Consider the following 23134-nt stretch of genomic DNA (forward strand, 5'->3'; position numbering starts at 1 on the left):
GATTGACTTGACTACTTTGATGTGCACAAGGAGTTGACTGACAGTGTCACAACAAATTGACGCTCATACTATCTTTTAGCTTAATATAGAGCAAACCAACTCCAGCATGCTGCAACTAATCTATTAATATGAATGAATTCATGCAGTGCAGATATGTGATGAAGTAAAGGTGACATTTAAATGCTAGTATAAGAGGGGTAGGCTTGGTAAGAATTCTGTTGGGACTTTGGAGGAAGTGTGACTTGGGTGCTCATTAAGACTACATTCAGCAAATTCTACTGCTGCTAGATTAATTGAAAATATGTCCCGAAGGGGCTTTAGATGTCAAGCAAATATGGCATATAAAATATTCAATAACCCTTTAGATATCTGGCAGAACATTTTGATTGAAAGGTTAAAACAAGCTAACTGTGGCCAGGTCAGAAGCTTAACCTTTTAAAGCCTGGACCATGAAATAATTGACAGAAAAGTTTTATTTTTTTTTCGTTTAATTTTCTGACAAATTAAATAACAAACATGCATTTTGAATATATAAGTTCAATTAGATAAATGTTTTCATCGATTTTAATACATGAAGCATTTCTGTATAATCTTTAATACGTTTTCTGTTCAGGTGTCCTGACAGGTGTCTCGGTTTTCGAGAACAAAAATATCACACTGATGATGCAGAGGTCTCGAAAACTCATGTATCAAACATGATACACTTTTCTTTAAAGGGTTAAAGTAAAAAAAAAAAAAATGGGAAAACATAAAATATTCTGTTTATTTTTCTCTCTGGAAAAGAAAAATACTTTCAACAGAAACTAATCATTACAATTTTTTTATGTTTATTTAAATGATCAAACAAAAGGCAGGAGAAATGTCCTCAGTGAAATTTTTCTGGTAGTCATGTACCCGTTTCTGACATCAGTGTGAGGAATGTTTGCCCTAAACCTCATTTTCAATCAAAAGTGGCTTTAAAGGTATTTTTGTTATTCCCCCCCTTTCTGAATGCACCTCAGAGTAAGTTAAAGGAGTCATCACCTACAAATCTGACTTTTGATGTTAACATGTGTGTTTTGGACTTTTATTCAAAACTATTCACACTCTGGATTTTGCAGAGTGCTAAGTGGCTTCTTTTTTTTTTTTTAGGCTCGTTATGCAAATCAGAAATGCCCATAGAAGAGTGTGCTGCTAAAAGCGTGATTTTGACCGCCCTTCTTTATTAAGGTGGGAATATAAAGGGCGATATTCATCCTTCCTGGCTTTCCTCACTCCCATCTTTATTCCACCTTAAAGGGCGATTCCACCAGTCAGGGATTAAATTACAGGCAGTCAGTAAATGTAGCTGGTTGTGTAACATTTTACCTGGTATTCCAGCAATGTTAATGCTAACTTTGCTAATTCTACCTCCACATAAATGTGTACACACATACAAGTTCCTCACAAGAAAAAAAAGGCATATGAAATTGTGCCCTAAATTAGATAAAACATTAATTGAAAGTCGATTTCAAAAGGATTGTATAAGTAAAATGCAAATTTATGACTCCTTTAAAGATATAACTAATAACTAAACATGTTTCTTTAAGAAATAATCTAAGGAAATCACCAGGTAGTAAGGAAATAATCCTAATATAGGCCTAATTGAAGAATTTAGTTGTTCTGTTTTTTTCTTGAGTGTTATTCTTAAAAGTTAGATGTGATGTTAGTATGTAATGAACTGTATTGTGTCTGTAAAGTTATTTGAATAATACTTCTAGTTTTTAAATGTGAGGTAAGTCTGTTATTGGATGTGATGAACTCCTTTTAATTTTGTACTGATTAGTGTTTTGATAATGAGTATGGACTACAGGAGGAATAGTCCTTAGTTTGGTAGGCAATAACTGGAATAAAAACAAATGCATAAAAATGAAAAAATTTGTAGCCAAAAATTTCGATCTAGTCCTTGGTGTAAATGGAGGGTGTTTTTTTTCTTGTTTGTTTGTCTTTTTCATGTTGTAGCATCAAGTTCTGTCTCAGATTGTGGCTTCAATGGCCAGACATCGGTCTTCTGTCAGTTGGTTTAAATATGCTCCCCTTGTAAAGTGAAATGCTTAAAATTAACTTTCTAAAGCCTATGAAAATGACTTTCTTCCTCATCATATAATTCAACACTATTCTGCTGCTCAAAGCACTGAAAGCTTTTTTAGTCTTACTATTGTGTTCATAGCTAAATCAATTAATCAGATTAATCGGGATAAATCGATTGTTGAAATAGTCAACTAATTTAAGAATCGATTAATCGTTAACTGAAGTGTAGAAACTTTAAAACATGGCTTTAGGTAACAAAGCTACCAAAATCATAAAATAAATACATATTTTCATTTCAGATTAGATAACATTTTTGTCTGTCAATATGCTTCATCCAGAACGTTTTAGTTTCACCTGGTTTAATTCTGTAAGAAAATCTTCTTTAAGAAACCTTTTGCTGTCCGATTATTAATCGATGAATTGAAAAAAGAATCAATAGATTAATCAATTTGCAAAATAATCATGAGTTGCAGCCCTAATTGTAGTGACTAACTTTAACAGTCACTACAATCAAACCAAATGTCTGAAATTCAAACAGGGCAAACTCCCAATAGACTGCTGAGGAAGAATATTAAAATTATTCGAACTTGTGAACAAAAGTTTCGTGTTTTAATTAAATATAAGTTTTAGGATTGCCCATGTTTATTATTTACTAGAAACAGCACTTACTATTAAGTTTCAATTTAAGAGCATTTGGCATAAACATTTTGAAGAGACTCAAGTGTGAATGTTATGTACTGCACTGACATACCTCCTGTCTGCTTCATTGAACCTTATAATCAGGGCGGCTGTTAAATTCGTAACACTTAATTTACTTCTTGATTTTCCCTGGCTGTCATTTGAATGCTTGACAGCCATAATGCGCCAGTGTCATTATGATCAGCGTCCGGCTAAAATTAGGATTCATTAGTAGAACTTACAGCAGAGCGGCAGGCAACTCACCAGCCGGTAGGCGCCATTGAGGAATGCTCACCTGCAGGTAAGGTTGAATGGCCTTAAGGCAAGCCTCGGGGATGTTTTCTTTTTTGAAGTTTATCAGAGAGTCCAGGAATGTGTCCACCTTAGCCATCATCACCTTGGCTGCCTTCCAGGTACGATCCCTCGGGACTTTGCCTCTAGGTGCCGTCAAGACCATGACTGCGGCTGTAACATTGGTCACTGCTGCCACGGGAGAACCGAAGGACTTCAGCTCGGTTAAGTTTTTCTAAGAGGAAAATTGACAGAACATTGAAGGTAAAATGAGGAAATACATGATTTAATTAAGTTTAAGCAGCTGCACAATCTATCTGGTCTTCCGAGGGGGGAAAAGTAGGAAAAGGGAGGGGATTACAATAAAAGAAGAAGAACCTGTGCTGACTTTGATTCGACAGAGAATTCTAATTAAGGAATCTTGAGAGAGCCCTGAGCAGTGATTGAACTGTCTGTTCTGCTTGTTTGAACAGAGAGCACCTCTTAAACACAGAGGGTGTTTTTGAAATTCCCCATGCCAGTCCTTAAACCTGCATGGGATGCAAGGATAAAGCGAGAAGTCGACGAAACATAAAGACAACATTATTCTACCAAAGACCTGCCTAAACCCTGTGATTTAACTTATCTTTTCTTACCAGTCAAGTCCACAAAGGCTGGAAAATGTTTTTAAAAATTAGACAAAGAGCAAGGAAAATAACCCTTTTATATATTTAAACATAATTTACGAAACATATAAAAGTAGAAAGCAGAAGTGGAACTGACTTTATTTAGGGTGTTAAGGGCATCCTGAGCTGCTTGAAGAGCTGGTTCAGCTTTGGCTAAGTCCTCTTCACAGTCTTTCTGCTTGCCACCGACCACAACAGCAATAGCCGCAACTTTTCTCTCCTCTTCATCAGCCACAGCCTTCTCCTTTTTAACCTTCTCTGTTTCTATCCCAACCTCCTGAGGACAGGAAAAGAGGTTTAGTAAGAGAACTAGTAATCTTTTGGTCCATAATAGAAGAAAAAAAACAAACAGACGAGCAAAAAGACTAAACTTGATCAATTGGTTTGGAACTGGCATTAAAAATAAAGATACAACTCAGTTTACTATTGAACTAAGATGTAAGAAATCATAGCCCAAGATATATTTAAATTAGCAATAGATATTGTATTACGTGGATGAGCTTGTCGGCATTCTCATTCTTCTGCTTCAGCTCCACTTCTTGCTCAGCTAGCTTGGCCTTGAGATCATCCACCTATCAGAGAAGGAGAGTCAGGAGTTCAGGGGGGGAGAAACACAGCTAATGGTATAAACATGAGCTATTCCATTTAAGAGGACTACATAGTTGAAGGAAAGTTGGTTTGATGCAGTTCCTGTCAATGTTTAAGAGCAGATACATTAAACATGGACATGAATATCCTTTTCATTTAAAGCTTTCACTCTCTTGTCACAGTATGTTGTATCTCTAGTGTGTTTAAATGGTGATGGAAGAAGCATTGCCTTTGGTGAATGACAACCATTAACATCCAGCTGCAACAACTACATAAAGTCACCATCAACATATTCTTTGAAAATGTTCTCGATATACGCTACCAATTACTACCATACTTGCTATAGCTGTCACCTTTAATAATTTAGCTCTTACTCTTAAGCCTGACAGACCTGGTACTAAGCAAAGACTGCTTCACCCATACAGTATACATTTTGTGAAACTATGTCAAACATGCTTCAATTTTTTGTTTTTCTCAATCCCTCAAAGAGGGTAACACAGCCAACCAGATTGAGAACCTTCTAGGCTGATTGGGTGAAAAGACACATGGTACAACAACGTATGACTTTGCTGTTCCTCTTTTAAAGATAAAATTGTGAATACTGTACTGACAAAACAGAACTCCAGAAAATCCATCTAATTTCAAAAGCTTTAAATCAGCATTAGAAATTACTGTAGGTAAAGTACTCTAAACTAAATATTGTAATTATATAACCTTAAAAACGTTCAATGCACAAAGGCCTCAGGCTTATTCTGAACCCTTGATCTCCATGCCATGAGGCAGCAATGTTACAAACTGCACCACAACTGCATGTTGCTTTCCTGACTCTTCAACAGAATGTATACCTAACAGGGCTCCACAATATTTTGAATTGAAATTATTGAGTTCTTAACCTGAATAACAAGGACTAACATTAATGATAGTTTATAGATGAAAGGAAGTAATTTTGAACATGGCTCTGTTCTGCAAGATTCTCTTTTATGAATAGTTCAGCAGAGCATTTACAATGGAGAAAATCTTTTGCCACTTTTTATTAGTTATTTAAAACTGCATTTATCTCAGAATTCTGACTTTTTTCCTCAGAATTCTGACTTTAATCTGAGAATTCTGACTGAATTCTGACAGCTAACAAACATGTTAGCATCAAGCTGTAGCCTTGTTTTTTTTAGAGACTGGCTCTCTTTTTTTAATCACCTTCTGCTCTTCCTTTAGTGAAATAGCATCGATGAGGACTTAAAAAGTCGCCTAATTCTGTAATTTTCCACCATTGTGTTACTGGCCCTCCCAAACAACTCACATCTTTGTCAGTGAAGCTGAGTGCTCTCACATCTCTTCCTTCAGGGTGCCAATCTACATTAAGATCCAAAATTCTGAGATTAAAGTAAGAATTCTGAGAAAAAAAACTCATCATTCTGAGATTGTGAGCATTTAGAGAAAAAGTCTGAATTCTAAGATTAAAGTCAGAATTCTGAGATTAAAGTCAGAATTCTCACAGTTTTCCCATATTAAGTGGAAATAATATTTAAAAAACATGTTAACTTTTTTTTTCCAGTGGCCCTAAACCTCTTCCATATTTTTTTACCTCTACAGTTAAAGAAAAAAAAGAAACTAAAGTAACTCCTAGTGACCACAGTATAATGCAGAACTCCACAACTTCTCAATACCTATGTACTTTACAAAATCGTAATCTTCTAACCCTTTTAGCTACCATAGATCTATGATGCACTGCAAAAAGAGATGTTGGAGAATAAAACAAAACCTTGATGATTTGTTGAAACCCTTGCTGTGTTAATAAAAGCAGTATCTTTGCATCATAGAATGTTTGGTTTCTTAAAAACAACGATTTTCTGAAACCCAACCTAATCGGTTAATTTTTCTTTAGAAAATCAATAGCATGGTGAGTTCTAGGTCATCATATTTACATAACATCTTCCTTTACCTACAGTCTAATTAAATGATAGTTATGAGTAAAGATTCAGACATATTCATAGGGAGGATTTAAGGTATCTAAGGTTTTTCAGGTATCTCTACTTTAATAAGTATTTTTAAGACTTTTTTTTTTTTATTTTACTTCATACATTTTAACACAAATATCTTACTTTCTATTTCTTATCTTTGTTAAAAAAAAAAAGCCCTATGAACTACTTTGTCAGGAAAAATACTGCCACTGCTTTCTGTGCATAGACTCAGTATAACTTGATCTTTAATATTGGGGGTTTACTCAACAACACATAGCAAATAATAATCTATTTTGGGTATTTGTAGCAACCATCTTGTAGCTCATTGTAGCAAATGATTCTGTTATCTCATTTGAGCTCTCATGTGCTTTAGGGGTACTGATCGTTTATTGTGTGTGATTGTATCAGAGAGTACAACTGCTGACAAAGCTCAGCAGCCATTTAACTGAAATCTTAACATGTTCTTAGTTGTTCAAAGCCATGGATATGATTCTGTTACTGGGAAAGCCAACAAATAAGCCCCACAAAGTAGCCTAAACCTTTTTATGATTAGATTTTGTGCCATGCTGATTGGCCATGTGACCTTTAATCTATTATGTTGAGAAAATCTTTCCTTGTCAAAGCCGATAGAGCGACAGAAAAGATGAACGGAAAGGATTTCTGGGGGAAAAAAATAAGCTTTCGGATCAAGAGCTGTTATCAACACACACACATATACACCAACAGAGACCAAGGACGGTCATAAAGACAAATTAACTCTTCTACAAATTCCCTTTAACTCTCAAACAAATAGTGCTCTGCATCGGTGTCCAACTGCACGAGAATCGTTGCACTGGGGAAATAAAAACAAACTGTTTTTCCAGCTTGTCTTTCAGCTAATTAACCAACTGGAAATCAGGCCGGAGGGAAGACAGCCGTTTCGGCTCGCTACAGTTCCATGCAAAAGAATTGGTTGAATATTAGAACATCACCAAGTGAGCCATCAACATGATGAATAGGCAGTGGGGGAGAAAGGAAGGAGGAGGGCATGGGAACCAGGGACACACTAATTGGTGGAGGACATGGGTGATATACAGTATCTGAGCTGTTTCTGTGTTTATATGCTGCAGATGGAAATCTAAGCAGGGGAAAAAAAAAAAAACATGTCTCTCTGCTCCTGACAGTCTTTATGAGACAACCCACACTCAGTCCCTGCTGCTGTAAATGTAAATTGGAACAACTCTTTCTTAAGGCAAGATGTTTTGATACCACAGCAACAGCCAAAGTGTTTTTATCTATGTGTGAGATAGCTTACGGGCTTAAATTCAGAAGGGTTGGAGATTTGACTGAGCGCCTCGCATTGCATCTCTAACTTCATTCAGGAGACAAAGAAGCATCTACCCCTTCCTGTTTCTGAACAGGTTGGCTAAAGCCTTCCTCTGACTTATCCCCTGCAGGACTAGTCAGGACTGCTTTAGGTGCAGCATTGGGGTGCATATTTCTAGCCCAAATAGCCAGGACTGACACAGACTCCTGCATAGGTGTAACCATTTTAGAAAAACCGAGCGAAGGTCCTGTTGTCTCCAATTTATGTTTGTTTTGTGGCTGCCATGACCTGGATGATAGAATTTGTATGTACACAAATTATCACAGTGATGTTTGCAAGGGGGCTTATGGGGCTTCTAGAGAGTCAGATTAATTCAGTTCAAATTACACAGTAGAAAAAAAGCCTTGGTCATTTGGCACTTGAACTTGGTCAGAGTTCATCTGCTTCCACACACATCTGATTCTTAAAGGGATAGTTCACCATTTGTATGTGAGATGTGGGGTGTGTTCGATTTCAGAGGCTGCATCCTCCAAGGATGGGGTCTGCCAGGACTGGGTCCTTCGTGGTCCATGAAAATAAAGAGGCTGGAAGTGTTTTTGCTATGGATTCAAACAGGTCAAGCATTCTCTGGCTTTCACTACCCGTACGTAAACGTGACAGTTTAAACACAAAGCAGGCAAAGAATGGATACCTAACTTATCACCTCTTTTCGGTGTGCTATTAAGATTTTGGAGGAGCTTCAGCAGCAGTACAGTCATCGTGAATATCAGATTTAAAGTCCCCACACTGCAGAAATATTTAAATCAGTCCTTAAATGTCAGCCAAACCTATTTGCACAGGGACAGATAAAACCTTTCTCAATTACCCTTTAAAACGACTATTCAGATGGAACTATTCATACTTGTATAAAATAAACTCCACTTCCAATATTCACCACTGTTTGGCGCCATTTACCGTTTCCCTCTGAGCAGCCGGCTTATTGGGACTCACAATGAATCACTGAATATCCAAGGCTATGTAGGATACACCAAAACCCATCCTTTAGAATACCGGCAAGACATTTCACCCTAGCGCTGCGTGTCACGAGCCCGTGATGTCATCAATGACCCCTCACACCCTCACCTCACCATGGACTGTTCTCCCTGCTGCCCGCGGCGAAGAGGCTTTGCAGCATTCGATGCAGGACCAGCAGATTCTGAAACAGATTCTTTCCCACCCTCAAAAGACAGCTGAACTGTTGGGAAAAACTAAATCATGTCACAGACCTTGCATCAAACTGACCATATAAATGTTTTGTTTTTGCACCATATTTTTTTCTCCCAGAATGTTTACATGTGATCTCTCCTGCACCTTAAGAAAATGGAAATGTCACGAGAGCTTTACAAAACGAAATTTCATTTTGTATACACTCTGTGCATGGCCGCAAGTGGGGCTTCTGCAGCATCCCCCGGTGGCGAGAGTGGCTTTTAAAAATATATTAGAAATACTTTGCACATTTTATAAATTTCTTATAAACATTTCGGGAAATGTTTTATTTGATTTTGCTATTACATGTATTAGGATTTTTATTTAATTATTTTGAAACCTAATCAACACAAGTTCACTAAAGTTACGATATTATGGCGTCAAGCAAGGTAGTTGTTACAGATAAAAGAGGTATCCCGCTCGCGGCAGCAGACTAGTAAATTTACATAGCCTAATGAAAGAAGATAGCAAGAAATATGGCACAGAAACACATTCCAGATTTATGTTAGAAAACCAAAACCAGTGAAGAAGAACATTAGTACCGCAACCAGGACAACGGAGAGTAACCGAAAAGGAGGAGACTGTCCGCTCCCCCCCTGATGGCAGTTGCAGCGGGAGGTCCAACCTCAGCACCAGCAACCCAGCCTAGCGTGGTTGGATTACATCCAGTTCAAATTTCCTGCATGGTGTTGTTGCAATGAAATTGGCTTGGTTTGCTAGATGATAGTGGCAGCATTATATGATTATAAAATCATATAATACATTTTGAACAGCACCCCCTGTTCAAAATGACAGCAGCCCTGTCTCTGTGTATACAAAATGACAATAAAAAAAATGACAATAAAAGTTGTCTAAGTCTAAAAAGAAGGTTGGATTTGTCGGCCACATAACAAGGAGTCCTCCAATCCGAACAGACCTCGGTGCAGCGCTATGACGTAATCGGTGACAAATCTGGTCTTCAGAGGACTCAGCCCAATAATTCAAACTCAGAAATCGGGTCCCTAGCGTCAAAGGCTCCTGCTCTGATAAACAGCTGGTAAAAAGTACTTCTGGCACGGTGGTAAAACTAATTAAAGGTTTTATAATATAAAAAAAATACGCATATGATTTGTGAGACTATTTAAAAATTTTAAAGCATCCCAGAGCTTTGTCAGACCTTGATATCAATTAAGACTTTTTTTGAGCACTATCACCCTGCAATTTGTAGGTGAGGACGACAGTTCCCTAAAAACAGAAATGGACTAATTGGCTCATCCACAGCCAGCGGAAAGAACCGCTACGGAAAACGAGGGAAGGTGAGAGTCTGCACCTACGCACTTTTCTTATAGCAGTAATCTTAATGACGGTACTATAGAGACACTATTAAATCTCAGCTACAGATGCTGAACGTTAAACACATCTTTATGTCCAAAAAGCTGAACTATAACTTTAAATTCTAGAGCTCGATATGATTTTAGCCCAACCTTTGCTGATATAAGATCGTAACATATTGTAATGTTAAATAAAAACAAATGAATACATTTTTTACAGCTACAATCCAGAAAATATACTGTAGCAATTTATGAACATATTGGCTATTTTAGAATATTTAACAGTTTCAGTTCTTGTTTCTGTGAATTCACTTTGCCAGTTTGGAACAGCAGACCTGTACATGCCAAGTTGGATCAAACGGCACTTGTATATTTCCCAAAACACTTTTGGTACAAATTTTTGGGTTTGGCAAGCACATGTACCAAAACAAATACAGCAGTGTTTTAAACAAATACAGACTTCTAATTTTGAGGAACTGAAGCGTGAATTCTGTTATAGTCTTTAAAAATGGGGAACCACAACACTGCAAAGTATTTAGGATTAAGACTTAACCAGGCATGACCACATAACAAACACTGAAAAAAAAAACAATTATTTTATAGATCACCTTTCATATTTATTAAACTCCAAATGTTCTCCACAATAATAAAAACCAGCACATACTAAGAAATCAGCCCCCCTGATACACAGTGTTTCTTGGAAATATCTTCAAGGATATTTTATATGTGTATTGTTGTGGCTTTAAAGTGCTTTAATTTTTTGATATTTGACCTCTTAGCCCGGTGAATCCATCATTAAAGCAATAGCAGGGTGGAGTGTGAGATGGATTGACTATCATACTGGGATGTACAAGGTCAGCAACAATAAACAGGTATCCTGTGGGGTTTAACCTATGCTCCACATCACTGGCAGAACACAATGGATGGCTAAATGTTGTTCAAATAGGCTAGTGTCCAATTTTGTTGAGCCTTTGTTAATTGAAGCCTCAGTTATTTGTTCCTAGCAAATAGTTGTAGTGTATTTTTTAATATGACTTCACAGAATACTTTCTACATACCTTGGTTGTAATAAATAACTATTTGGGCTACTTTTATCTTTAGTACTGTTACTTTTTTTCTTAACTCAGTGTCATCAAGGTGTTTTTGTACATACAACTGCCGAGCTCTCTGTATATTTTCTGTTTTTAAAGGAATATGTTCTATAAACTTGGGATATGTTTTTTCATGAAATGTTTAGTTGTTCAGCAGTCGTCGTTGGACCAACAAATATTGCCGCATAGAGTGATGCTTTGAACATCAGCAAGGCTTTCTTATCTTATCTAGCAACCCACATTGAAAAGTTATGTGTCTGGAAAATGTCCAGTTTTTATTAGCGAGCAGCTTAGGAGCTATACTGAATAAAATAGGTGTATGTATGTGAATAAAAGCAACTTTATTTGAAATGTAATCACATTAAAGGCAGTAAATGTAATCATAGAGGTGGAGCAGAAAGTTGGTATATGAGTTCTCAATCTGAGCATGACTTAGAACATTTTTGTTGGTATAATCTGAGACTGGAAGGAGTTCTTAAGAAAACTTAACACTGCTTGTTGTAACTTATCAGCTTCTTTACAGAAGTTCTTGCAACTTATAATAAACTTATAATATTAGCTATTTTATAGCTGCTTGTGGTAAGACAACCAATTGCAAACATAAATCAAAGTTAAAGCAGGAAAAGGAAGGACAGCATCTGCACAAGAGTAAAAATAAAAAAAACGACTTTTCCTGAGGGAGGTTATGACTCATAAAAAGGAGATAGATAGATAGATAGATAGATAGATAGACAGACAGACAGACAGACAGACAGACAGACAGACAGACAGACAGACAGACAGACACACAGACAGACACACAGACAGACACACAGACAGACACACAGACAGACACACAGACAGACACACAGACAGACATACTTATTAATATATATATATATTTATTTATTGATTCATGAATCTATCTATCTGACCCTATAGCTGCAAAGGTTGGGTTGGCTTTAATCCTCTTTGTCAATGACCACAGCATTCCTCGGTGATCCACAGCTCCTCTTATGCAGAATGTTAAATAGAATACTTCAAATAGGACAGATAGGGTAGTGGATGCACTAACAGACACAGACTACATTAGTGGTGGTCTGTTGCTGTAAAGGGTGTGCTCTCTAATTAAAAAAAGCTCCTCTTTTAGCATAATAACCACCTATGTATAATATATGTGTGGCAGCTGATTTCCACAGTAAACTGGAGATGGGGGAACAGAAAACAGGACACTCTGGTGTTTTTCAGCACCGACGTCACTTATGCGCAAGGGCTGTTTATGTATGTGTGATTTTGTGCGGGTGGGAATGTGTGGGCCTGTTTATGCAAAGCAGCAGAGATACGTGTTATGCCAAAGTGAAACTGTTTGTGTAGTTGGTTCTACATTAACTCACAGAGGATAGTGGGCCCACTATAATTAGGACTGCTTCACACTCAGGCTTTGCATTCCATTATTCATATAGCTCTCTTCTGGCAAACAGTAGAGCTGGTAAACATTGGAACAAATGGATCCAGGTGTGGGTATTAAAGACTGAAACATTACCTTATGCAAAGGATAATTTCATATAAGTGATCCTGCTGTCTTCATTGCAAACAGCTCTTCATGCCCACATGCACAAATCAACTTAGTTTGATATACAAGACAGTAAACACTGTGGCTCAATTAAGGATTAATATCCTCCATTTTTATTTTATTTTATTCAAGTTTGAATCCATTTTCCTCAGGCTTTCATGTAATGAACCAATAAAAAAGTTTTCTTTTTTACCTAGAAGGGTGCTTTTTCTTCTAAAGTCGCTATGTAGCACATAGATGCTATTGTATTTAAATCAATCTGTTGTGTGAAGGTCTTAGAGATTTGTTAGGAAACATTTTTGTGAAAACAGTACCATAAAGATCATTAGGGAAAGCAAACAGGTGTGGAAAAAAAGGCGATGTTTAAGCAGTGTTAGGTCACACAATTTTTAACATATCAAGGAGTATTGATGAATCCAGCACCCAGATGTACAAAACGGCATAACACAAACGCAAATAAAAAATGTGGTCGTCCGCATATAAGTCAGGGAAAGAGAGTAGTAATCAATAAGGCAACAAACACCCTTGTATCTGAATGGGTGAATGAGATCTCATAGGAGAACGTGCTGATAGGATAACTATTAGCTAAACACAACATAAACCTTAACTAAAACAATTCTAAGAAAATTTTTAAAAAGGTCTAATCTCCACTTTGCCACAAACTTAAAGGGGCAGCAGAGGAAAAAAATAAAAAATTATGGTACAATGAGATATTGTGCAAATTTTTTGTCTACAGTACATATAAAATATGTAGATCGAAAGAAATATAATTCTGAACATGTCTCTGAATCACTAAAAAAAGTGTTACTTTATAACCTACAGAGTTTAATATAACTGTTTTAGATAACATTTGGTGCCACTCTAAATCAGTGTTAAATGTATGGCTCTATAGCCAGTGTCTCTAATCAAGACCTCTCAGAGACTGGTGGGTAATCAATACCATAGAGACTGACATTTTTTTGGGAATCCCACGGGTCACGGGATTCCCGTGGGATTCCCGTGGGATTCCCGTGGGATGGGAGTAAGTATTAGTAACGATCACGTGATTGGGACGGTACAGGATTAAACATTAACGGGAGCAGACGGGAGCGGGAGCAAACCAATAGCAACTTAAAAAAAAACTAGGATCGATGCCAAAAACTAAAATAAAATAGAAAGAAAAAAAAAATCCAGTACTGGCACCGCCATTTTGTAGTTTTTTTCCTTGAACCCTACACCATAATGCGAGTCAAAAAAACTACACGACCCAAAAATCAACAGTGCTTTCGCTCTGAGTTTTTCTCCCGAGCTCAAAAAAAAAAAAAACAAGAATGGGAGTGGTGGAGCAGCGGGAGTCATTCTGAATGGGAGCGGGATGGGAGTGGGAGTAATTTCACCAGGAGTGGGACGGGACAGGATTTAGATTTCTACTCTGGTCCGGGATCGGGACGGGACACAATTTTTTTCTGTGGGAGTGGGACGGGACAGGATTTAGATTTCTACTCTTGTCCGGGATCGGGACGGGACACAATTTTTTTCTGTGGGAGTAGGACGGGACAGGAGTGAAAATCCACTCCCGTGTCAGTCTCTATACCATATATAGTAAAAGCGACACTGCATTGCAAATTTTTTTGAACTCCAACACTTGAGCAGATTCACACCCAGTATAGTTTTAAATACTCTGTTGATAGTAAAATAGGTTGACTCTGATTTTTTTACACCCAATATCACCTATAAGTGCTTTGTTGTAGCAGTACCATGTTGTGGAGATGCTGTACATTTTGCAGATACAAAGATCCAAAATGTCAGTCCCTAGATGTGCACAGCTGGTAAATACATACTTTGGACATGTGTGATGTACAACATATTCTTTACAATGTGTGTTAGCTTGGATTAAGGCCAACAGTTTTTAAATTCAACCTTGTAAAAGGGAAATTAAGTCCTATATCCAACATAGTGAGACTTTAATTCCATCTGCATCTCAGTAAGTAATAAAGTACTGCCATTTGTTTTTTAGGGTTTAACATTCCTAATTTTTTTGTGTTTAGGTTTCTACAAAACACAAATTATAAACCAATTCCTATTAAAGCACTGCCATAGTTTCCTCAACACATTCAAAATAGTATTGCAGACATGGCTTCCTGCGGGTTCGCATAAAGTTCTCCCAGAAAAGGAAGGTTGCTATTAAATACAGTAAATGCGGTACTTTTAGAAAACCTAAGGCATGTCTAAAACATACATCGATTTAGGTGTAATTGTCAACAATAATTTTAGATTGTTAATAAGCTTAGTATTACTCTCATGTTAAATTTGATTATCTTAAAGCTGAAGTCTGTAAGTTTTTAAAAATCACTTTTTTGTCATATTGGCTAAAACTGTCCCTATGCCCAGACAGCAGTACATGTGATATGTAACCTGTGAAAAAAACTGCTTCAATTGGTACCGCCTACTGCCTGTATTTCAATCTGGAAAGAATAATTCGGGACGAGTCAAAACAACCAATCACAGCCAGAGGAGCGTCTGATGGAGTGTCAATCACAGCTCACACACGCAGAATATTTGACAATGAGTTATAACTTGTAAGAGTAGGAAAGCTTCCATATGTTCACTGTAATCATGAGCTTCCTCTACAAACTCTTTTGTTTTCAAACCGAAACTTCAACCCCCCCTCTTCATTACATATATATTGTTTCCAGTCAGTAGAAATACGTACAAAAAATATGACATTTGTTTCACCTGCAAAATATTTCTAAAACGGTAGTCATGTCCTACCAATCATAAAGTCGGTGTTTGTGCCACGTTCTTAGCTCTGCAATATACTGAGGTCAGAGTTTGTCTTACATCGAAAAAAAAAGTGCCCACCTGCTTTTTTTCCCCAACCACCAAGGCTGACGGATGGATCCTCGGTGAAGCATTTAGTAAGATAGAAGAGGGAGCGGTAACATAGTCTGATTTGTTAGCTAATTGTTTGTAGTAAGCTTATCTATTACAGGGACTGATTTAAAGTTAAATCTTTGGAGGCAAGTGCAATGCTGTAGTAATTGCTTCCAGTTCACTCTTGTCTGGACATTTTCTCCTCTCTGCTTGTCTATTGAGAGGTTTCTGCTAAAGCAAAGATTAATGTGCTACAGTAAATTACCATGTTGTCAGTTATTGCTTATCAATTTTAAGTTGCTTTTTTTTTACTTCCTTTTTGTTACCTGCATACAGTATACCTGATATTTAATATAATAATAGAGATTAATATTAGCAATATATACCTAACCTTCGGGAGATCTATAATGCAGTTTTATCATATCCCTACACAGCTTCATCACTAGCCTCTAATCCTCAGTTTCAGCTCTATGTGTGGCATGTCACACATAGAGCTATGGCATTTCTCTACCTATGACTGATATTTAAGGGGAATAAACCACATCCAAACCAGAAACTCTCTCTAGTTGATTACACATCTAGCTGCAGGAATTTGAGGTCACAGTAATGATGAAAATACCTGAGCAGATGTGCTGCCGAGTTTCTGGAGGCCGTTCTCCAACCTCTCCATCTTGGCGGTTAGCTCTTTGCTCCTTTGACCCAGCAGACTGCGATACAGCTTGATCTGCTCCAGGAAAGACTTAGGCGTGGTATAGTTGTAGCGGCGCTCATTAGCCAGATACTCCTTGGATGTTCGATTGACACTTGTGTGGACGTGGGCCATGAATCTGCTCACCGACTCCTTTACCTGAGGCTGCATGGGTTAAGAGTTACCAGACACAGTGAAAGTGGGAGAAGATGTGGGGAAGTATTTCCTCTGGGTCATGGACAATTATTTTTGGGTCCTTCACAATTAAAATCCCAAGAACTTCCTTTGTGTGGAAGCTTTCTTTTGGTATTTACAGTAGTAGCCATTCAAAAGTTCCCCACTTTCCGTGACGGGCCCTTGGCTGGTCCCTTACTATTGAGTTTTAAACATCAATCTTTGTATTAAAATATTCTGTCATTATTTGTGGACATTCAAATTTAAAGAGAAAAGTTGTCTCCTGGTCAGACCCTGTAATTCAGTAAAAGGTGGAGTCAGAGTAAAAAAAAAAATGCACGCCCGGGAGAAGCCCAGTGGAACTGCTATTTGGCTGGTGTTTGACTGGGAAGGGTCATTTTGAATGGCTGCTACTGTATTGTTTATAGGGAGAGTTTCTCTTACCTCGATGTTCTCTACATCCTGGAGGAACCTTAAACTGACCGACTCCAGTGCTTCCTGTGGCCACTCATGAAACCAGTCAATCGCAGTGCAGTTCACCACTGCGGGGAACCTCCTGCTACGAACCCTCAGCTTATTCCCGACCGGAGAGAAGCACAGAGCAACCTGCAAGGGATGGCATGGCAACAATAATACAGGCTGGACTCGGACACAGAAATAGATCAGAGTCATTGAGTTGTTTTGTTGGATGCAGGTAGATACACAGCAGGCCTACAGAGGAAATGTGAGACTAACACCCATTAATGGTCTAGAACGGTGATGGAGAGCCGTGAATTCATTATCTGCAGCTCCATCATTAGGCAAATAAAGCTTCCTTCATGTATGTGGATTAAAGGGGTGTGTTGAGCTCTGGGATATGTCAGACTGATTTTCACTGCTGGAGACTAACAGCTGGCTTGTTGAGACACTCAGCCAGATGCTCGACATTTTCAATCTAAAGAAATAAACAAGCAGAAGGCGCACCCAGAGAAACCGCCTATGGTAACTAATCAGCTCAGAGAAGCAAAAAATTCTAAATGAAGTAAATACAAAGTCAATATCAAGGCTTTGTTTTACATTTTAAATAATTTTTTTGGGGTATATTTGAAATCCTGAAAAAATAATTTAAAAGAAAAAGTTTTTAAAGTTGTTAAATCAATTTAAATCAGCATTAATGGTGTATTATTGCAAACCCTTTTATAAGATTATCTGTGGGGCAAGACAAAAGTTTATTATTAGATCTAATTATAAATCAGGAGGCAAGATTAAAAAACCTTATAGAGACAAAATAGCTTTTCTCTCCTCTGAAGTTTTGTATGATTCCACCTTTGTACCACTCTCCCGAGGTCCGCACAGTTTGGGTTTCTGCAGCCTAATGTGGATTCTGAGGTGTGCCGGAAATCATTTCCACGCTACACAAGCCATTATCCTTTTTTTCTTCCACATTTCCCAGAGGGTGTGATATTTGATCTTAGAATGTGCCGGTATTTACTAAAAGCAATCTTTCCTCCGCTAAAGAAAAAGAAAGTGTGAGAACCTAGCTGCAAAACAGGTCCAAGGCATGGCCTTTCCAATGTGCAGTCTGACAGATGTGTTGCTTTACTACAGACTGCTACTCAGCTTTCCCTCACAAGACGTCAAACAACTCACCCACCGAAAATATTGTGCAGATAATTGGAATTAAATCATGTCATTTATATTTGTGTGTGCTTTTTAGGTATTTAATAATTTTTTTTCACTATTCCAATGAAGATCCCAAAGAATAGCTACATTTAGTTGAATTTTACATATTTTTTTCAACAGTCACAGAAAAACAAAATGCTTAAAGACATAGCGTAGGATTTTTGCGAATTTTTGAATTTTTTAAAACTAAAAAAAAAAAAAAATGCATATTTTTTGGCGGGCATAACCCTACCCACTCCAGAGAGGGAACACCTATTAAACGCGTGCGAGCATGCACCAGCCCATTTCTCCTCGTGCACACTGCTTAAAAGTTGCTGTTTGCATCGCTCATAAAATCTTATTTTCCAAAAGAAGATCTGCAATATTTCCACTATGTCAAACTCACCACCTGTAAGTAAAAGTCGCGACCAGCACCAGAATGATTAACAATTAGGAGGACCACTTATTTTGATGATCCACCCGGAAAAAGAACATCCTCTACTATACCTCTAAGCTGGTTTATATCTGTAGAAAGCTGGTATAGAAGAAAAGACACACTATTAAACACTTTACTAAAAGCAGCTATGAAGCCAAAATGAATGCTCTTGTTTAGCTACAAAGTGGTAAAAAAACATAAATGCATAACTTTTTTAATTTGCAGTTATCAGGCAGCTCCTGGAGCATCTGGTAGTTAATGAAACCTCTGAGTAAATGTTAGCAAACGAAGAAGATCCTCGAGTTGTTAGCTTTACCAGAAAGCTCTGGTTTTTGATTGGGATGCATATTATGGGCTGGGAGGAGAGGTCATTTTGTGCCATTTGTCAGCATGCGGATTGTACAGATGGTACAGTCGCCCTACTTTGGAACCGATAGGTATGAGAGAGCACCCACACACAATTGAATCATTTACATAACCATTTGCTGGTCTGCATGTGTACCACATTAGGTCCAGGTCAGATGTGAATCATTTGTTCTGGTTATTTATGTCACTGATTTTGTGGACAGACAGACAGATTTTATTTTGTCATTTTGTGCACCCAAGTGTACAAAATCATTTAGTACAGCTCTCGAGACTTTTTCATTTTTCAAAGTGCAGCCTTGATGAAGGTGAGCAGTAGTGATAAAAACACTGTGATGGAAAAAAGTGATAACATTTGACTGTATAGTTACAGTTCCAACATTCAGGGTTTTTTTCAGGTAGAAAGGCTGGACCATTGATGAACTAACCCCCTCAAACTCTTCCCCATCGACTGGGAGAGCAGTTCGTCAAAAACGTTCCAGAAGCATGGTAAATTGTGGCCTAGTTTTGGAATTTACGCTCAACACACAGAGCGACATGCTGAAACACAGCCTCAGCACATCCTCATGCAATGATTGAAGCTTGCCAACGTTTCTGTAAAAGTTCCCTTTCCACCCAGACAAGCAGTTTAAATAGAAAGAACTAAACAGTCAGAAATCCACTCTTTAGAAGATTGCCTGTGGGATTGCCTTCCTTATTTATTCACTCCCCGATCTACAGAGGCTTGTGCTGGGAGTGGTTTGGGGGTGAGGGATGTGGGAGGTGGTGGTGTACGCTATAATAATGACAGGATAAGCAGCCCTCTGGAATCTCTCCTTCCCCAGAGGGAACAAAGCGACTACACATTGGAGAAATTATCTGTAGCTAAACGGCAGCTTTTCTGCTCCTACTGGTCATTTATAAAGACGTCCGCCGCCCCCCAATGTATTCAAGTTCATCTGAAAGTGTCAGGGAAGAAAATTGTCTAGGGAGAAGCTCCTTCATAAAGTCAGATGTTTATCTAAGTTTGAGAGATTTTTTTATTTTTATTTAGGAGTGGTAAATTAGAGTGTGAGGCTGCAAGCTTTTGCTATATTAAGAAAGGATGGAGATCAAACATAAGCGAAGCTCTGCAAAGAAGATTAATGCATAACTCTCCACTGGAAGGGAGCCACTAAGAACGTTTGTTTCTGGATGATTACTTTAGAAATCCACAGTAGCAAAAAAAAAAAAAAAAAACAAGCGAGGATTTTTGTCCTATCTCTCTGCCTCACCTTGAGCTGCCTGCGAACGCGGTCGATGAAGAACTTCCAGCAGTTTTCTCTGGTATCCATCAATCCTGCGCTGCGGACCTCTGGCCTCACGCTGCCAATGATGTTCTCCACCTCATCGTCTGGGAACAGGTCGGGAATCTCTCCTGGAATGAATAAAATGAATCACATTACAGGGGTGCCTCCAGACCTTGTTTTAATATGAGCTTAAGCTGCCTGTGAACTCTGAAAAAGTTTCTTATCTAGTTGGGATCTGAGCTGACACTGAGCACAGAGACTCTTAAATCTAATCTAGCTGTGGTAATAGAGGTGGAGACTGCAGGAGATCACGCAGGGGACTTATATGCTAATACAGATATCTGCTTTAAGTCACAGCTCCAGTCAAAGCACTGATGAGCGTGGAGCATTGAGGTGGTTGAATAGATGTAGGGTGAAGAAAAGAAAATGTATCCGATATAAATTTAGGTGCCATTATTATTACAAATCTTTTTTAAACTGCTTTATCTCAACTTCTTATTTCCATTTAGTTTAATGCATCCAAGATCAATGAAGTTTAACATTTTATGTCAATAGAACAGCAGGTAAACTGGGTTTTAAAATCAATATTTTCACTCTGAATACAGGTTTAAACATATCTTAGTTTAAAAGCAAAAACAATTAAGCATCAAGTTTCACTTCGTTCATCTCCAAAGCGTTGGCACAAATAGGCTAAAATGTTCTATTATGTTCCCTAAATTGAGGGGTCCCAAATATGCTGCAAATGCTTCAAATAAATAAATAGGTACATCTATGTTTAGAATGTTTATCTTTATTTTGTTCATGTTCAATTATGAATATGTTTATTTAACATAACAATGAAAATATGCTGGTGAAGATTATCAGTCATCCAGGTCATTCCAAAAAAGAAAATTAAAAACAATCCACTGGACTTTGGAAGTTTGAAGACGTTTCGCTTCACATTGTGCTTTTAGGCCAACAATTCTCTTTAATGACCCCCCTTTCAGACACTTAGACTGTTGGGATCCTGAGGCTTGCCCACCAGAGGGCGCCGAGGATCCCTTCCTGATTGTTTTGTTTTTTTCTGCTTGGTTCTGGAGTGCTGTCCACCTTCCTCCACTAGAGGGTGTACTGGATCTCCTGAACCTGGAGCTGTCTTCACCGGGTGATCCTCATCTGTTCATCAGGGGACCAGTATTTAAGTGGACTGTGGACAACACTCCGACGCCAGAGTGTTAGTTAACCACGGAAGAAACCCAACTGAACCCTGGAACACTGGAGGAGCTCTCTTAGCTGAACTCTGCCTGCCGTGTCTCAGGAGCTCTGGAGGAGCCCATCATCTGAAGCCTGCCAACCTGCTCTGGAATAAACCCTGGACACTTTGGAAGAGTCCCCTTGCTGTAATCTGCCTGCCGCATCTCAAGAGCTCTGGAGGAGCTCATCAGAAATCTGCCTTCCTGCTATTGGTAGTCAAGCAGGAGATCTACAGTCTAAATCTGCTTACCTGTTCTCTAGGTGAGAACTCAGAGCAACTCTAGGACTGAGTCCACGCAAGTCTGTAGCCTAGCCCTGCTGCTGCTTAGCCCTCTGCTATCCCTCAGTCTCTGGACTCTTCTGTCTCCTCTCTCCACCGCTCAGTCATAACCACAGATAAGAGCATTCTGTGTGACCTGCCAAGACTCATTCCTGTATCAGAACCAAACCTGGATTTTGTTTCGTTTTAATAAACTGTTTAAATTTTATTTCAGTCTCCGTGGTGTTCTGCGTTTGGGTTTAGCTCCACTAAAACCCATCACGACATAGACGGGTATGGGGCTTTGCAGGCTAACAAAAGAAGCCAAATGACCCCTTCGTTGGTTTCAATTTGCATGTTTTCAAAAAAAAAACAAGGCTTTTTTTGGGCTACTCTATAAAGCCTCGAACTGAACGCTATTCCTGACATTTTGAATTGAAAAAGCTTCCTGGATGGGAAGCGAAACGTCTTCAAACATTGAAACAAAGTCCAGTTGATTTTTTTTTTAGTTTTTTTTTTTGGAATAACAATGATAACAAATATTTTTTTAACACTGTATTTATATTTTCACAGAATGATAAACATTTCAACAAACTGTGGATGACAAGAATAGAACAAAATCAATCTAACCACTCAAGTGTGCGTGTAATGGAAGGGCTGGGCTTCAATTCCTCAGTACAATACAAATGTTATTGTCCACTTGTGGAGAAGCTCTACAATTTAGTTTGAGTACCTTTAAAGTTAAAAAAAAGCCAGGCTCATAGAGGAACAGTTGTGCTTGAACGTTTACATAGCCTCTATTAAAGAAAATTATCAATCTAGGCTAGTAATTAAAGTAACACAAAACTGAATGAAAGAAATAATAAATACAAATGTGCTAAATGTTTTTCATATATATATATATATATATATATATATATATATATATATATATATATATATATATATATATTTGATTACATACAAGTTTATATTTCATTTTATGATAAATTAAAAGGGTAAAAATTGTCTTTCACCTTTGTTTGTTCTCCTATCCTGGTCTCAACTTTCTGTAAGACATCACTATTCCCTCAGCATGACGATCCCACCACCACTTACACATATTGTTGTAAATATGCAATAATCCATTAATATTATGCAAAGAGCAAATATAGTGTGTCAATTATCCAAGTGTCAGTTATTAGACATTCAGTGCAGACCTAGGATCCTCTAGAAAGCTCTGTTTTTTTGTATGACCGTGCCCCCGAAAGAGTACATTATTATTGACCATCAACTGTTAGAAATTTGAAATATATCTATGAATTTGTTTGCAATAGTCAAACTATCACACTATTTCATAAACTTAAAATGCACGGAACACTCACTTTCAATAAATTAAGACATTCTAGGCCTCCACCCGAGATTAGGAATCAATTTATGCCCCAGACCATATAAATCAGAGGGTGGCAGTTTTTTTTTCTTATTTTAATTTGTCTTTTTATATTCT

General features: G+C 37.9%; 1 protein-coding gene across 1 annotated transcript in view; it reads right to left on the minus strand.

Moving 5' to 3' along the window:
* The window catches only part of LOC119796023 (dynein heavy chain 9, axonemal-like), a 236756-nt gene that overhangs the window by 90020 nt on the left and 123602 nt on the right, over positions 1-23134 (minus strand). Inside the window, exons 52-57 of the mRNA XM_038304321.1 lie at positions 20142-20284; positions 16893-17054; positions 16206-16439; positions 4175-4255; positions 3781-3960; positions 3023-3253 (exon numbers count right to left, since the gene is read on the minus strand). Of these exons, the coding sequence (XP_038160249.1) occupies positions 3023-3253; positions 3781-3960; positions 4175-4255; positions 16206-16439; positions 16893-17054; positions 20142-20284 (1031 nt within the window). The remainder of the gene's footprint in view (positions 1-3022; positions 3254-3780; positions 3961-4174; positions 4256-16205; positions 16440-16892; positions 17055-20141; positions 20285-23134) is intronic.

Source organism: Cyprinodon tularosa, unplaced genomic scaffold (genome assembly GCF_016077235.1).
Source record: "Cyprinodon tularosa strain WSP-4 unplaced genomic scaffold, ASM1607723v1 ctg531, whole genome shotgun sequence".
Classification (NCBI taxonomy): domain Eukaryota; kingdom Metazoa; phylum Chordata; class Actinopteri; order Cyprinodontiformes; family Cyprinodontidae; genus Cyprinodon; species Cyprinodon tularosa.